The sequence below is a fragment of the Neovison vison genome, chromosome 8 (assembly GCF_020171115.1).
Source record: "Neovison vison isolate M4711 chromosome 8, ASM_NN_V1, whole genome shotgun sequence".
Classification (NCBI taxonomy): Eukaryota; Metazoa; Chordata; class Mammalia; order Carnivora; family Mustelidae; genus Neogale; species Neogale vison.
The window spans coordinates 105,453,368-105,471,430 of NC_058098.1; the positions used below are offsets into that span (position 1 = coordinate 105,453,368).

General features: G+C 40.7%; 1 protein-coding gene across 2 annotated transcripts in view; it reads left to right on the forward strand.

The window, feature by feature from the left end:
- The first annotated feature begins 7,046 nt into the window (after positions 1 to 7,046).
- The window catches only part of SMYD1 (SET and MYND domain containing 1), a 39,423-nt gene continuing 28,406 nt past the window's right edge, over positions 7,047 to 18,063 (forward strand). For both annotated transcript variants that reach the window (XM_044261583.1, XM_044261584.1), the window contains exon 1: positions 7,047 to 7,210. In XM_044261583.1, the coding sequence (XP_044117518.1) occupies positions 7,074 to 7,210 (137 nt within the window). In that variant the 5' untranslated portion in view covers positions 7,047 to 7,073. The remainder of the gene's footprint in view (positions 7,211 to 18,063) is intronic.

Here is an 18,063-nt window from a genome sequence, read left to right on the forward strand (position 1 = left end):
CTACTTTCTAATGAACTCCTCCTCCCTCCACAAGTAAATTGTATCCTGAATTCAGCATTTCTCATTCATTCTTAATGTTTTTTTTACATATATATCTATCCCTAAGTAACATGAAGTATTACTTTGCATGATTTAAAACTTTACATAAATGTCATTATACATACTGTTTATTCCCCTGCAACTTACTTTTTTCACTTAATTCTGTTTTGGCATGCAGATAGGCGGAGATGTGAGGTTCTAATTCATTCATTTCCACAGCTCTATAACATTTCATTGCATGACTACACCGTGAGCTATCCATTCTCCTATTGATGGACATTGAACTTGTTTTCCATTTTTGCTTTTATAGCTAGTGCTACTTTAATGTTCTTATGTAGTCTTGTGCACACATGTGAGAGTTTCTCTGAGGTTTATACTTAAGAGATGTTGCTGCCTTTTAACTAGAAGCCTCAATAATACCCACTTCGAAGGGTATTTTGAAAACCATGAGTAGTGTTAATAAAGCACAATTTCACACATTCAAACATTTATTGTTAGAAAAACCTTCAAATGTTTATGAAACACTGGGACATAAAGGCAATAGTCTGGTGCTTGAATGGTAAACAGAAAATGTGTGCTTCTGTAGCTCCTGCAATACCCAACTCATTATAGTTGTCTGCGCATCATGCTTTTTCTTTATCTCCACATCTCCGCTCATGCTGCTATGCCCGTGGGGCTGAAATAGTCACCTCCAGCTCTGGTTGTCTCCCTGCCTTCTTATCTTTGTTGCCTACGTCTCTGAAGCCTTTCCTGACTTCTCAGGCTGCCCTGGATATCCTTTCCCCTTTGCTTCCTGTATCTCTCTCACCATTTTTACATGCTCTTCCATAATCAACTCTAAATGGTCGTATTCACAAGGCTTTAAAGACAGTGCTCACATTTATTCATCTTATTTCGGGGCACTGAGCACAGTGCCTGATACATGTGCTGATAAATGCATGTGGAATGAGAAAATTTAGGGATTCTTGGGAAGAAAATGCAGCCAAGGATTTCTTGGGGCCAAAAGAAGAGGGATGGAAGCAAGCATGCTATTTTGTTAAGAACACAGAGCCCAGAGAGTTTGAAATTTTGCCAGTGATGTAATTATACAGGATATAATGGACTGTTAAAGAGGAAACCTGCCTCTGTCATTATGGCATGTGAGTGTTAGATGTGCACATCTAGCAGATTTTCTTTGATTCTGTCCCTCTTAGTGATTATGAAATAAATGAATCAGCCAGTGAATGCACTTGAAAGCAATGAGAAGCCCCTGGCTTATTTAATGTTGCTAGACATTAAGTTATTATTAGTTTAAAGCAAACTAACTAAAATGTTGGCAAACATTGTCTGTAAAAGGCCAGATAGTAAATATTTTCAGCTTTGTGGGCCATATGGTCTTTGTTGCAAGTATTCAACTTCACTGTTACAGTGTGAAAACAGTCATAGAAAATATGTAAACAGATGAGTATGGCTTTTTTCTTTTCTTTTCTTTTTAAGTAGGCTCCATGCTCAGTGTGGAGCCCGAACTCACTACCCCAAGATCAGGAGTGTCGTGCTCCACCGACTGAGCCAGGCAGGTCCCTCTAGTATGTCTGTTGTTTAATAAAATTTTATTTATGATCACTGAAATTTACCTTTGATATAATTTCCATGTGTCACAACATACTCTTCTTTTGACTTTTCCCCCCAACTATTAAAGAAGGTACAAACCATTTTTAGTTCAAGGTCTCAAAAAAAATTGTTGATCCCTGGCAAAAATGAACCATAATATCCCCAGGTAAAAAGGAGGTGGAATCCAGTGTTCTTTTACTAAAGAAATCTTGCAGTTCTCTTGATTTGCCACTAGAGGGGCGCCCCTTGTAGGTGTGTGGCCTAGAGAGCTGGTCTTTCCAATACAAAGGATGATTGGATTTCCGTAGTGTATGGTAAATGAGCCACTGCCATGTTAATGCAGGCTTAAAAACTGTCCCGGTGTTTCAGAATCATTCCTCTGGGTTTCATTTGTATTGCCACCTTCATACTTATACGTATTCCTTCTTTGCATATCCAACTGAAGGGAACACAACCATTCTCCAGTCCTCTGAGATTATTTGCTCAAGGGCTCAGGAGGAAGATAATGTGAATACAGGCTGTGGCTAAAGATTTGCAGGCTGCAGCTTGGAATCTGGGAACAGCTGCTAACCAAGATACAGGTTAATAAGTGGAGCTCATATTCAGCGGATGCTTGAAGCCCAAGTATTGATATACTTAAAACTCCAAAATAGCCCCCATTCTTGGCCTCTTCGTGTCACCTTCTTCTACCCTTAAGGTGCATGACAGGACCCGACATTACCCTGGTCCAGCAGCTTCTGCAAGTTTCGTTATACCTTTTTTACGGTGCGGGAGTACTTGATAGCCATAGTGACATTCTAGGCACATACGTGTGGCCTGAAGTGCAAGGGAAGTTCAGCTGACATAGAGGTAAATAGAACAATAGTGGTTATTCCTGTCATCCTCTTGTCTGAAATCTCCCAGCTCAAATCTCTGTCCCAGGCAGGGAGTCCTTTGGCTTGAGCTGCCCCATTTTTCTCTCTTTGTCACCACCCTTCTTCAGACACACCAAAGAAAGAGACTGGATGGCTATGAAAATCATTAACAGTGGAAAAAGTTTCCATCTTCTTGGAGCAGGAAAAGGCTTGACAGATGCTTAGCTTTTAAGGACTGTGAAGCTCAAATCTGTCACGTGGTTATGTCTGCTCTGGCCCCGAGTTTGATCTCTGAGGAAACGTAGAATAAATCTGTTTTTCCATACCTCAGTATGTGATGTTGAAGAAAACTCTTATGTTCTTCCTGAATCTTGTCTGCTAAACATCTCCAGTTGGGCAATAAGGAATCCTTCCAAAGCTCTAGATGGGTTTTTCCTGCTAATGAAGACCAGCAGTTCTCATGAAGGCAGTCCCATCACTTAGGGGGGCATTTTAGAAATTGTGTGTTGGGGGGAACTTCTGGTTGTGCCATGCTACTGGCATATTGTGTGTAGGACTGGGATCACAGAAGGGTTTGGATCCCAGTGGGAGAATCCAGACGGGCGTAGGTGAGCAAAATTTTTATATAGGATTTAGGTTGATAACTAACTAGCTAATAACTAGAGCCACTGTCCCCTTGCTTGCTGATCCTGGCCAGAGATGCAGGATATCCTCAGAAGCAAGAAGTAACCTTATGCACTGAAGATTCTTTGCCTGGCCCTCACAACCTCAAATATACAGATGTACATTTTAGGTGGGTGAAACTTTGATTATAATTATCAGAGTCTAGAATTCTGTTTTATATGTAATCATAGAATCTTTTTTTAAAAAGATTTTATTTATTTATTTAAGACAGATCGAGAGAGTGAGAGAGAGAGCATGAGAGGGGAGAAGGTCAGAGGAAGAAGCAGGTTCCCCATGAAGCTGGGAGCTGGATGCAGGACTGGATCCCGGGACTTTGGGATCATGACCTGAGCTGAAGGCAGTCGCTTAACCAACTGAGCCACCCAGGTGCCCCCAGAGTCATTTTAATGTAAGCTAAATCTTCCAGGAAGGCAGCCTCTTGTTAACTGAAGAATTATGCTTGCTTTCGTTCAGAACTTAACTAAGAATCATTCACTATTTCAGAAAAATAATTGTGACCCTGTGTGATATTTGTGTCTCCAAAATCAATCTACACTTTTAGCTGTTACTATCACAGCGATTCTATGTGGAGATGCAAACATATGAACACGTTATCATGTGTTCTACTGCGGTTGTGCCCGAGTGTATACATAATGAGCTCACTGACATATTTAATTTACCATGAATATATATTATTTTATTATAAGTTGACTTTAATTTTATTTCTCCCTTATTAGGTTAGGGAAATGTTTTCATCCATTTGGGCTATAATAACAGAATATCACAGCCTGGGTAGCTTATGCAGAACAGAAATTTATTTTTTATAGTTCTGGAAGCTAGAAATTCAAGACCAAGGCACGGGCACAGTTAAGTGAGGACTCTCTTCCAGGTCGTTTGTAGTCCTCATGTAACAGAAGTGCCTAGGGACCTCTCTGGAGCTTCTTATTCATGTGGGCTCCATGTTCATGATTTAAGCCCCTCCTAAAGGCCCCACTTACTAAGACAATTACCTTAGAGAATGAGGACTTTCAACATTTTGCAATTTGGGATGGGACGGAGGGGAGTAAGATACACAAACATTCAGACTACAGGATTAATAATTTATATTTTTTAGATATAAGAGCTAGTAAATTATATATGCCACTTCATTTCAGAGTAGCAAAAGGGTTGTTATATAATATTTATTAGAATGTGAAATGATAATATTTTATATGTTTGTTTCCTGTTGTTGCCATAACAAATTACTTAGTGGCTTAAAATAAAATAAATTTATTATCCTACAGGTTGGTGGTCAAACTCCAGAAATGGGGTTCCCTGGGTTTAAAACAAGGCGTAATAAGGCTGTTCTCCTAGAGGTTCTAGGGAGAGAAGCCATTCCCTTGCCTTTTCCAGTTTCTAGAGACCACCTGTGTTTCTTGGCTCATGAGACATCCCTCCATCTTCAAAGCCAGCAATAGAGTATCTTCAAACGTCTCTCTGACTCTGACCCTCTTGCTTCCATTGTTATATCTCCTTTTCTGACTCTGACCCCTGCCATCCTCTTATAAGGATTCTTGTGATTCCATTGGGCCCACCTGGATAGTCCAGGATAATCTCTCTCTCTCAAGATCCTTAATCACATTTGCAAAGTTCCTTTAATCACGTAAGGTAACATATTCCTGGGTCTGGGGAGTAGGACCTGGACATCTTTGGGGGCCTTTGTTCGGTCTACCACACTTTAATATAATACTTGCTCTGATAAGGTTGACACTCGCAGATATAAATAAAGCATCAGGTTTGATGCTCCTTCTCTTTCTGACTTGGGGCAGCTAGATTGCTTTCTTGACCTTGGCTGGGGCTGAACTTGTTCCAGGGGTATGGTGTCTAGAGAACAACCTAATCCCTCCCAGGCTGAGCCACTGGCTCCTGAGTGAAGACCTGTGGCTGCAAGGCCCAGGCAGTGTGGGTCCATTTGAAGTTGTGGGTCCCAGTGTGGGTCCAGTGTGGCTTCATTTGACGCTAACCTGGATTGAAGAGCTCCTTTTTAATCTTTTTTTTACCCCCCCCCATTGGGAACATGTGATGTTTACTCTCTGGGGAACCTAACTTGATTTAATTAAATTAATTAATTGGGTTTTTTAAAAAAATTTTATTTATTTATTTGACAGACACAGAACACAAGTAATCAGAGAGGCAGAGAGAGAGGGGGAGTAGACTCCCTGCTGAGCAGAGAGCCCCACGCGGGGCTTGATTGGTGCTTGACTGGGGCTTGATCTGGGCTTGATCCCAGGCCCCTGGGATCATGACCTGCGCCAAAGGCAACTGGGGCCCCTTGTTTTGTTTTTTTAAATTGAAGTAGCATTGACGTCCAATGTTGTATTCGTTTCAGGCATACAATGTAGAGATTTGACAACTCTGTATGTTACCCTACGCTCATAAGAGCAGTTACCATCAGTCACCACACAACACTATTACAATGCCACTGACTGTATTCCTTGTGCTGGACCTTTCATCCCTTTGACTTATTCATCCCATAACCGGAATCCCACATGTCCCTTTCCCCTTTTGCCCAGTACCCCAGCCCTCTCCCCTCTGGCAGCCACCAATGTGTTCTCTGTATCTGTGGGTCTGTTTCAGCTTTGTTTGTTTTTTTAGATTCCACATGTAGGTGAAATAATATGGTATTTGTCTTTTCGACTTTACTTTTTAAGATTTTATTTATTTATTTGACAGAGAGAGACACAGCGGGAGAAGGAACACAAGCAGGGGAGTGGGAGAGGGAGAAGCAGGCCCCCCGCTGAGCAGGGAGCCCTACGCAGGGCCGGATCCCAGGACCCTGGAACCATGACCTGAGCCAAAGGCAGTCACCCAATGACTGAGCCACCCAGGTGCCCTGTCTTTTCAACTTTAATATCGGCTGCCTCGTAATCAAGAAGAGTGGCAGTTAGGGGCACTTGGCTGGCTTAGTCACTAGAGCATATGACTCTTGAGTTGTGAGTTTAAGCCCCACATCTGGTGCAGAGTTTACTTTAAAAAAAAAAATACAGTGAAATTTAAGTCAACTGATGTTTTAGAATTGCCCTTCCCATGTCTTCATTCCTAGGAAAGAAGAAAGAGGATGTTGGTGTTTTTTGGGGAGCAGATACATGTTTCAGGGAAATTTGATTAAAAAAATAGAAATGAGTGTTTTCTTTTTCAAAGTCTGCCTCCTCTCTCTAATATAGCCTCCACCAGCACATCTGCATCATCAGGGAGCTCCCAGACCTCCATGCCCTGGGTGGGGGTGCTGTGGGAGCCCCAGATAGTACTGGAGAAGAGGGATGCCTCCAGGAGCCTAAATAGTACTGTTATGTATCTGCCAAGGGTGTTAGTTTGGCATCTGCTATATTCTGCAAACAGTCTGCCTGTGGGGGAGGAGGGTGGGAGACAAGGGGCCCATCACACTTGAGAAGGTATAAGCCTGACAGCTGAAAGTTCCCAGAGCAGCAAGCATCACCTCTTCTCTTGGACCATTTCAGCTGTCTGCTTTGGATTGACAGAGGCATCTGGCTGCTAAAAATACCCTACCGACCAAGTGCTCCCTATTCCAACTAAAGCTGAGCACAACTGCCATCCGGAACTGATCTGCTTCTTGCAAAGGAATTTTTCAAAGTTTTCAGTCCCCATTCAAGGGGCACACCAGCCCATGGTCATTTCTGCCTCGTCAGCTTTGCTGGGTGATGAATGAGACCCTTGTCAGATCACTGTCATCTTGCCTGCCCCATTCCCACCTCCAGGAAACACAGCAGAGGGGGAGGTGAGGCCCCAGTGGCTGAGAGGGGGTAGGGAAGGGGAGGTGCTTGTCCATTTATAGGCTTGCTCTTTGGGATGCTGAAGGTGCTGAAATAGCAAGGACAAGGGACTTGGCTGAGTGTGAAATACTCACCGAGCTGCCTAAAGGACTCTGAGATGACAATAGGGAGCATGGAGAACGTGGAGGTCTTCACTTCGGAGGGCAAGGGCAGAGGTCTGAAGGCCACTAAGGAGTTCTGGGCTGCGGATGTCATCTTCGCTGAGCGGGCTTATTCCGCAGTGGTTTTTGACAGGTATGAAATGTGGGGCGGTGTCACCTTTTCTCTGTTGGTGTGGGTCTAAAATCCTTTGCTCTCAAAATCATCAGGGAAAGGGATAGAATCCATGTGATCATTTTTAACAAAATGGCACTTCTGACAGCTGTTTCCTGGCATCAGTTTTTCTGCGAAGAGTCATTGCTAATGTGATTTACTCTGGTCCCTGGGAGGGTTGTAAAGGTGAACAAAGGCTTTGGGGCACTTTTTCACAGTCCCTTTGAACTTGGTTGAGTGGGTGTGCTGTATGTGGGAAGGGCAGAGAGAAGGGGAGTGGAAAGGTGGGTGTGGTGCTATAGGAAACATTTTCTTACAGAAGGCTCCATGTTTTTAGCTTCTTGAGTAAAATCAGTATATTAGAGCATAAAGTAATTGCAGAGACTTTAAAAAATCAGTTGTACATACACAACACTGGAATCCATTTACATTTGAAAAATTAGAGTATCACCAATGAAACTGAAAGCCCTTTTTATGTCTCCCACCCCTAACCCCAGTCATCTCTGTCTTTCCTCAGAGGTAATACCTGTTACGATTTTAATGTGTTTCCTTCAAGAATGTTCTTGTACTATGATACACGTATATCTGCATTTATCAGAAATGTATAGCTGTAGTTTGTCTTTTTTTTTTTTTTTTAACAGAGGTGGTGTTATACTTCAAATGTCATTCTAGAACTTACTCTTTTTACTAGACAACATGTTTTAGATATGTCTTTGGAAACTCTAAGTCTATAGATAATTATTTAAAATCCTTGAAGATCTGTTTCTTTTACCCACGTGTAGATCTATCCATGTTGATCCATATGCTGTGTGGATTGCCGATTTTAACTGCTGTAGATATTCTACCCTATAAATACATGAAAACTTACCTATCCGCCTCCCTCTTGAGAGACATTTGGTGGTTTCCAGTTTTTCATAAAAACAAACATTTCTGCAGTTAAAATCCTTGACCATGCTCACTTGTACACGTGTGGTTATTCTTCAGGATATATGGCTAGAAGAGGAATTGTGCCATAAAGAGTGCTATTTCTATTTTAATAGGCTCTCCAAAGCACCTGCATTAAATTTACATCCCCATTTTCCCACAACCATGTTTCTACTTGACTACCAAACTTTTAAATTAGTATTAAATCTTTATTAAAAAAAAAACCAAACTGCCAAGTGATTAAATTATAACAATATCCTCCAAGCCCAAAGTTGGGGTGATCTGTCTGACATTAGTATGGTCTGAATCAAGATGGCCTCTGACAATCTAGGCTTTGTGGTTGGCTGAGTGTACTTACCATCCTGAGAATGGGCACTGCTTTTCAGAGATAATTTGATTAGTATTCAGATTTTCATTTCTCCTGTGTAGGGACCTTCAGGGAGAAGGCAGTGAATGGCTGACTGTCACCTGAGGACTATAAGGGGGGGCTGAGGTGACAGTAATACCTCTTCAATGGGAGCTTATCTTACTTGATTAATTTACATGTGTATGTTTCATGGCTGGAGATGAGTGCACTTGAGGAGTCATTTGAATTTGGAATTAAGATTGAAAAGCTGGGAAACTCTCAACTCTGATCGTGGTGCTACCACTGAATGGTCACATTGCCTTATATAGGATACTTCCATTGGTGCCTCCAGTTCCCTAATAGCCAATTAGTATCCCTTTTAAGAGTGTTTGGAGTTGGGGCACCTGGGTGGCTCAGTGGGTTAAGCCTCTGCCTTCAGCTCAGGTCATGATCTCAGGGTCCTGGGATTGAGCCCAAGGTTGGGTTCCCTGTTCAATGGGGAGCCTGCTTTTCCCTCTCCCTCTGCTGCTTCCCCTGCTTGTGCTCTCTCTCTGTCAAATAAATAAATAAAATCTTAAAAAAAAAAAAAGGAAAACTAAGAAGAAAAAATACATATCTTCACACAAAGATACTAACCCTAAATATTGTTGTATATGTCCTTCCAGCTTATTTTAAAACATAGGTTTCATTTTTACTACACAGCTGAGATCTTATTATAGAAACAATGATGTTTTACATTTAGTAATTTAGCTGCTTCTTTGATACTAAGTTCCCTTCATAATATAGTATTTAATGGCTGCCTACCACTTCCTTATGACTGAACATTTGAGATGTTTACATGTGTTTCTTACCATAAATAGATCATCATTCATTTGAAGTTGTAACTACAAAGCAACTTTAGTGTACATTGAGATAACATGCTAACAAAATGTTATATTACTATTATAATAATAAAAACTGAGATTACTAGGGTAAATGATCTTTAAAATGATTGAAAAAAATCTAGAGGAGATACTTTTAAAAAGTGATTTTTCCCAAATTTGTCCCTGCAAAGATGAAAGGGCTGCTCTTTGGGTGTACCTGGGATAGCCTGGAGAGGCAGCAAAGGAAAACTTTGCCCTTGATATCCTCCCATTTTAGCCTTCTGGTGAGACTCAGCCACTGTAGAAGAGAAACCCAAGTGGGGAGGTAGGACTGAGTGACTCACAGAAGAGGCACATTCTAATCCATGTTATTGCAAGCCAGGCTTTCTACCCTACCCTCCAAACATAAACAGGAGGAAAGATTTTATTTTTAGTTGAGTGCTATATTAAATGAAAATTCTTTCCAACAATACATGACATATATTGTATGTATGAATGTTATGAAACATAACAATAAATGAACATCTAGGAAACAAATGAGCACCCATGAAACCATCATCCTGCTTAACTAGAGCATGCCATTATATTGCATCTTTATCTTTCCCTATCCAATCCCCGGCTTGTCACAAAGGTGACTAGTATCTTGAATTTTATGTTATTATTCCCTTGGCTTTTGACTAATAGTTTTATCACATATGTACCTATTCCTAAACAATTTATAATTTAGTTTTTGTGTTTTATTTTTGATCTTTGAAACAATGGTATAATATCACATATGACTTTATGCCACTTGCTTCTTTCACTCAGTGTTAGTTTTCTTATTCATCCATATGGTTTTGTGTAACCATATGGTTTTGTGTATTTTTCCATTCTTCTGCAAGCGGTTGCAATGGACATTTTTTATTTTATTTCTTGGTAAACAGATACATAATGTGTGTATCCTAGGAGTGAAAATTACCCGATCATAATGTATGTGATATTCAGCTTTAAAATATAATGCCATAGTGTGTGAGGCTGTCTTGCAAGTTTGCATTGTCTTTGTTAGGATGGACTTAGTTTAACATTAACAGAAACACTCCAGGCCCTTATAATATAGTCCTTAGTCTGGTTAGGATCTCTTGGATTTTACTGGTTGGAAAAATAGGTGGTCTCCTTAAAGATAAAGGAGCAAAAATAAAGTAGAGACAATCTTTTCAGAGCTGGCAAATATGTAACACTTAGACTACTGAGATCCCTTCCAGGTATAGTTAATCAACTGGGCAACTCCTTCCTGAACTCCAATTTAGCCTAAGGAGTTTTTCTATCAGGGTGCTCCAAGAAGCCCTTACTAATCCATCAAAACTGGCATTTAAAAGAAGAGCTATTTGCCATCTCTCTTAGGGGTTTGACTAGGTGTTGGAAAGGGATGAAGGTGAAGTAGGTGGGTAAGATCAATTTACCAAGGAGCTGTCTTTCATGGACATGGTCTTTTAAAGTGGATGAACCCCCAAGGGTGGTAGATGAACTGCTAGTTGCTCTCGACTCCTCGTGCTTTCTACTCTGAGTGTGCCCAGTTTTCGGGAGGACAGAGAATAGGAACCCATGATACCTTAGCTTGAGTGATCCTGCTTATTTCTACCTGAGATTGGACTAATCTGGGAATTCATGGCATTGTCTTGTTCAGATTTTTAAGCTTTTTTATGAAATACAGAAATTATAGGAAAACCAAAGTAAGAAAATAAAAATTCTCTGCAACCTTAACATTCAGAGAAAACTACTGTTAATATTCTGGCATATATCCTTATGATTGTTTGTTTTGTGTTGTTTTTACGTGAAATATAATTGACTCCTTACAAATGTTTTTATGCAGATATGATCCATATCGAATATTTTCTTGATCCTAATGATTTGTAGGTAGGTGGTGGTGGTGGGAGAAACACTACACTAAATGTATACCTTGATCGTAAAATGCTTCCCTAAAATTAACAGACTGTATTAAAATATGGGGGGGAGCTTATTTTACAATGAAAGGAATATGACACAATATAGTATTTTATTAATTCTAGGATACATATTTAATTTTGACATCTCTGAAGTCATGACGTATCCTACAATCTGTGGCTCATGGTTTAATTGGGAGCATTTGTTTTTTTGTTTACTAATGGCAAAAAAATGATATATTTAATAATTGAAAGTATCTTAGATTCAATGTAATTAATGTTCACATTTCTTCCTTTCACAAAAGTGGGTTCTTATGTGACTTCTTTATCCTAAAATATGTTGTGAGCAACTTTTCAAACCATTATTATCCTCCTAGAGCATATTTAATGATTACATTGTATTCCTTTTATTGACTGTTATGTATCACTTCAGCAAGGTCCGTATTTTGGAGATCAAGGTTGTTTCCTCTTTTCCTAATAGATCGTTCCATACATCTCTGATTATTTATTAAAGATAAACTCCTAGATGTGTTTTGGATTCAAAAGACAGTTTTAAGGTTCTTAATATAGATTTCCAAATCACCCCCACCAAAGAGGATTATTATACCAGTTTTCTTTACACGCGATATAGCATTTGCCTCCTTATCCCAGCACTGGCCAACACAGAGAGCTAACTTTGACTTTTATATTTTATATTTTATCTATAAAAACTTTTTTAGTATTATTTGGTTTTCAATTTTTGTATTATTAGGGAGGTGAAAGGTTTTTAAAAAATACATTTATTGGTCATCACCTTCCTTCTTTTGTGATTTGTCTATTTTCTTTTGATGCCCTCATTTGAAAACTATATTGTAACTCATATAGTGCTCATAGCTCATTCAGAACTTCTAAATTGGTTGACTCCTTCTGCATCATTTTGATTTATTACCTCTTTTGATTTTACCTCTTTTGTAATTCTCAGTTACTTCTATTTTAGTTAATTAATTAATGTATTTATTTATTAAGTACATGCCACGCCCAGTGTGGAGCCCAATGTGAAGTTTGAACTTAAAACCCTGAGATCAAGACCTGAGCTGAGTTCAAGAGTTGGATGCTTTGGGCACCTGGGTGGCTCAGTCAGTTAAGCAACCACCTTTGGTTCAGGTCACGATCTCTGGGTCCTGGGATCGAGCCTCATGTTGGACTTCCTGCTCAGTAGGGAGTCTGCTTCTCATGCTCTCTCCCCCTCTGCCTTTCCCCACTGCTGGTTCTGTCTCTCAAATAAATAAATAATCTTAAAAAAAAAAAAAGAGTTGGATGCTTAACTGAGGCACCACTCAGACACCCCTTGTCCTCAGTTACTTTTGACTTTCTTTAATTTTTCATGTCTTTTATTCTTTAAAAACTTCATTTTTCTATCTTACATATATCTTTTAAAATGATATCCAAGTTTTTTTAAAAGTTTACTTTTATTTTAGTTACTTATTGTCATGGCATTCTTTCACTTTCCTTTTTATAGCTTATTTAATTCATTTTAGGTCAAGGGGAATAAGAAGATAAATGGTTTTAGCCTTAAGAGCGACTCAGGCGTTCAGCAAGATTAAGGCCTTATCTTTTTTGCTGCTTTGTCTTGGAAGGACTGTTCCAGTTCTCTGAAGTAAAACCTCCATCCTTTTCAAACTATAAAATCAGTTGGTTAACCTAGTGGACCTACAGACCAAGGTCCATGGGGCACGCTGTACCACACGGTGAATAGAATTGTATCATCGCCATCGCCATCGCCATCATCATCTTAAAACAAAACCCACAACCAAATAGATTCAGGGCCAATCTGGCATAGAATCAGATTTGACCAGGATAGGAATTTGAAACATGCTTTATAGTAATATTGGAGAGCTTCTTTTAATAGCCATCTACAAATAATGGACTGTTGTTTGGAAGAAAGAGGGTTCTGAACTTTTTTTTTTTTTTAATTGACAGAAGTGTGAGAACCAAGCACCCTGATCAAAAGTTACAGAGTCGTGTTTCGGGTCAAAATAAAGTGTGGAAGGGGTAGTGCTGGTTAGAGCTCAAGCCGTCTAAGAACTAAGTAGGCCCTGGCAACCTTTACCTTTAGAGATACCTACCACCTCACAATATATCAAAATGTAGTTTTTGCTTTCCATTTCGGAATGGAGTTTTATAACTTTGCTATTGGAATTGTTATTAATTTCCATTTGGCATTTCTCGTTTTTTGTTTGGTTTGTTTGTTTTAAGAAAACTTTGGGACTATTCAAAAGTATTTTAAGTCCCAAACCTTTTCCTAGGTCACCTATAAGCTTAGGCCCTTGACACTGAGCCTCTATTGCCTAAGCGAGACCAGGGCTGCCAGTGCTGTCTGGAGATGGAAAGGCTATTTTCAAGGTTGTGTTGTTCCTGATGGCAACCGGGCAGAGATGAGGTCCATGAGGAGTCAGGCAGTAGAGGATAATTGGGTCATTTGGCCCTGAAGATCCCCTCTAGCACGAGATTCTACAGGTTATCTGATTTCTTCAGTACATGTGAAGGACTCCAGTGCAGCACCAGAGGGGTGCTGGGCTAATATAGAAATGGAGCTTATTCTGATTATTACTTTATTTTAGCATTAAACACAAGAAAGGGCATGGAAATGGTGCTCACAAGCAGTTCTAGGAGCCAAAAATACTGTGTAATGGTTCCTTTTTTAACAATCTCAGACATCATGAATTTAGAGCCCATCTAGCTTTTGGGTTCATGGATCCTTAGCTAGGGAGAGACCTGTATTTAGCGGATCAAAGTTTATGTGGATGTGCATCCATGCTTTCTACTTCCCAAGAGAAAGTCTATAGCTTGCATCACTTTTGAAATCACTTTCAACCCAGAAGAAGGTTGAGATCCATTGAGTATATTCAATCCTCTCTTACAGATTTAGAAACAGCTTAGTGACATGACAGGCCATGCCCACGTCATACACAGACAAATCATAGGGCAGGACTGAGATTCCTGGGATCTTGTCCAGCCATCACTTTTCACTGTGTTGAAAAGTGGGGTCCAGCATTGCCTACTTAATTTCTTCTTTTCTTGTCAGTCCTGTTAAGAATATTTAATTTTAATGCAAGAAATGGTACCCATCCATCAGTTTCAAAACAATCAATCTGGTTCTGGGACCTGAGAAGGGTTAGATCCAGAAACTAATTAGATCCAGAAACTAATAGGTAAAAAACAGGAATATACATGTGATTACCCAGGAAGAAAAGTGCTTGTAATAACGAAGCAATGTATTCCCTTCCTACCATTTCTATAAAAAATTACCACAAATTTTAGTGGCTTAAAGACAAATTTTTAAAAAGATTATTTATTTATTTGACAGAGATCACAAGTAGGCAGAGAGGCAGGCAGAGAGAGAGAGAGAGAGAGAGAGAGAGGAGGAGGAAGCAGATTCCCTGCAGAGCAGAGAGCATGATGTGGGGCTCCATCCCAGGACCCTGGGATCATGACCTGAGCCGAAGGCAGAGGCTTTAACCCACTGAGCCACCCATGCACCCTCAAAACACTAATTTATTATCTTACACTTTTGAAGGTCAGAGATCTAAAATGGGTCCATAAGTCTATGTTTCCTAGACTTTTATAGTTTCTTCAGGCTGCCTGCATTCCTGGGCTCTATCTTCAAAGCCAGTAGCATAGCGTCTTTTCCCCCCTCTGACCAGGAGGTTCTTAAAATGAACCTTGTAATTACATTGGACCCACCGGGATACTTCAGGATTGTGTCCCCTTCTCAAAGTCCTTAATCTTAATTACATCTGCAAAATCCCTTCTGCCATGTAGTATAAAATATTCACAGGCTCTGGGTGGGGGGCTTTTGGGAATTTTAGGGGGGCCTTTGGGGATTTTGGAGGGCTATCATTCAGCCTATCACAACCAATAAGATGAATTGCATATTAATCCAACGCATCACAGAAGATGTTAAGAAGGATCAAAGATAGGGGCACCTGGGATGGAGCCCCACATCGGTCTCTCTGCTCAGCAGGGAGCCTGCTTTCCCCTCTCTCTCTGCCTGCTTCTCTGCCTACTTGTGATCTCTGTCTGTCGAGTAAATAAATAAAATCCTTAAAAAAAGAAAAAAGAAGGATCAAGGATAGTGCATTCTTTTAAAAGATTTTATTTATTTATTTGACACGCCGAGAGAAATCACAAGTAGGCAGAGAAAGCTGGGGAAGCAGGGTCCCTGTTGAGCAGAGAGCCTGAAATGGGGCTCATCCCAGGACCCTGCAATCATGACTGGAGCTGAAGTCAGAGGCTTAACCCACTGAGCCACCCAGGCACCCCAAGGATAGTGGATTTTTACAAAAAAAATTTCTATCAATAGAAACTGAACTGGATCCTTATTCTGTTGCAAGAGTTGAAAGTGCCCAGGAGATCATGCATTCGTGTATAGAAAAAAACAAAGTTAAGAACATAAGAAAAAGTAGAGTACTTTAAAAGAAATTAATGTCAGTTAGGCTTTTTTGAAAATTAGAGCAGTTAGGAGCTTCAGGTCCACTGGAGACAGCTGGGCTTTTAGCTACTGTAATACTATGTGGGCCTGTGGGAACACTGGGATTAACGTGGCTTAAACGCCAACACACTGTGGCCTTAAATCTGATAACAGCTGGTAGGGTGGGTAGTGAGGGCAACTGGTGCTATAAATGGAAATCATTTAATAAAGGGATTAGGGAAATTCCTGAACAATTAGTTCAGAAAATGAATGAATCATTGTTTGTTATTCAATTTACAGTGGTTAAACATTTACACTCGGTGTTGAGGATAACCATAGCAGATTTAGAAATATGTCTTTATTTTGTTTTATTTTTAAGTAAGTTCTACACCCAACATGGGGCTTATACTCACAACCCTGAGATCAAGAGTCACATGCTCTACTGACTGAGCCAGCCAGGCACCCTTACAAATATGTCTTTAGGGGTGCCTGGGTGGTTCAGTGGGTTAAAGCCTCTGCCTCCGGCTCAGGTCATGCATAGTCTCAGGGTCCTGGGATGGAGCCATCGCACTGGCTCTCTGCTCAGCAGGGAGCCTGCTTCCCCCCCTCTCTCTGCCTGCCTCTCTGCCTACTTGTGATCTCTCTCTCTGTCAAATAAATAAGTAAAATCTTAAAAGAAAAAAAAAAGAAATATGTCTTTAGTTTGGCATTTTTAGTTGCAGAGACAAGACACAGTGAAATATCACATGACCTGTTATAAGCTGTATTGCTAAATTTCATGAAATAACCCTTAGATGTGGAAGTTTGAGAATAATTGCTTTTTCATTATAATTAGATCCAGGTTGTCCCCACAACAATGTCATCTTCAGTCATGTGCATCTGAAGATGTGTTTTGAGCATGGGAAGTGGGGCGCGATCACAGCCCCAGTGTGGGAAATGCAGACAGGTCCGAGTGGGGTGTGTGAACTTCATCATGTGAGTTGTGGCAGAGAAAATGCTGAGAATTGCTACTTAACTAAGGAAGAGATGTTAAAAAATAAATAGGCAATACCTATATCTGACCTAAGGAAGTAGTATCACTTAACTTCTTATGCTGAAGTATGTAGAGTACAGACATTAATCCAGCGATGCCCCATGGGCTGACATGGGCCATTTAAAAACAACATTAAGGGGTGCCTGGGTGGCTCAGTGGGTTAAGGCGCTGCCTTCGGCTTAGGTCATGATCTCAGGGTCCTGGAATCAGGTCCCACATCGGGCTCTCTGCTCAGCAGGGAGCCTGCTTTCCTCTCTCTCTCTCTCTCTCTGCCTACTTGTGATCTCTGTCTGTCAAATAAATAAATAAAATCTTAAAAAAAAAATAAAAACAACATTAAGTAGGTGGCATCAGGAAATGAAAAATGAATCTCCCAGCCCCAGGTGTGTGTTTCCACTCTGCAAAAGTCTTCAGCGGCTCCCGTTTGCCTGCAGAATAAGGACATACTACTGAGGGTAACATTCCAGCTCTCCTTGTGTCTGGACATTGTTCGAGCATTGACCCAGCAAATTACTGGTCATTTCCCAGTGTGGTGTAGCCCATGATCTTGTCAGATAGCTACCCTGTCTCCTCCACATGCCCGTGTCCCCCACATGGATGCCTTGACTCAAGCCAGTGCCTCTCCATGGAAGAACTTGACATTCTCTGAGTACAAACTCAGCCCATGTTTAGTGGGTTCTCTCACAGATGACCGACTTCCCAGATTCCTCGCCTCCCCCACCTCAGTGTGAGTTCTGTCTCTCTCTCTTGAACCCTGCAGCAAGTTGCCTGCACTCCTGGATGGCATGCCTTAGACATGCCCTACATGTGTTTATGCCTCAGCTCAGTCTGGGGGCTGCTCAAAGGCAAGGTTTGTCTTGTTTATCTTTTTTTTTTTTTTTTAAGATTTTATTTATTTATTTGACAGAGAGAGACACAGTGAGAGAGGGAACACAAGTGGGGGGGATGGGAGAGGGAGAAACAGGCTTCCCGCCAAGTAGGGAGCTCAGTGCGGGTGTCAATCCCAGGACCCTGGAATCATGACCTGAGCCTAAGGCAGACGCTTAACCACTGAGCCATCCAGGCGCCCTTGTGTCTTGTTTATCTTTAAGGCCCTCTGTTACCAAGCTCAAGGCACAACACACAGTAGATGCCCATAAATGCTTGTGAAAGGAAGGTAGAGTGGAAAGAACAAAGAAGGAAGGAAAGAAGGAATTGAAAATACTGTAAAATCCTCTGGGTACTTGCGGGGTGGAGTATTCTTTAAGACATGTCCCTTTCCCCTCCATTTTTGAGGGAAGAGCCCCTGGCAGGGTGAGAG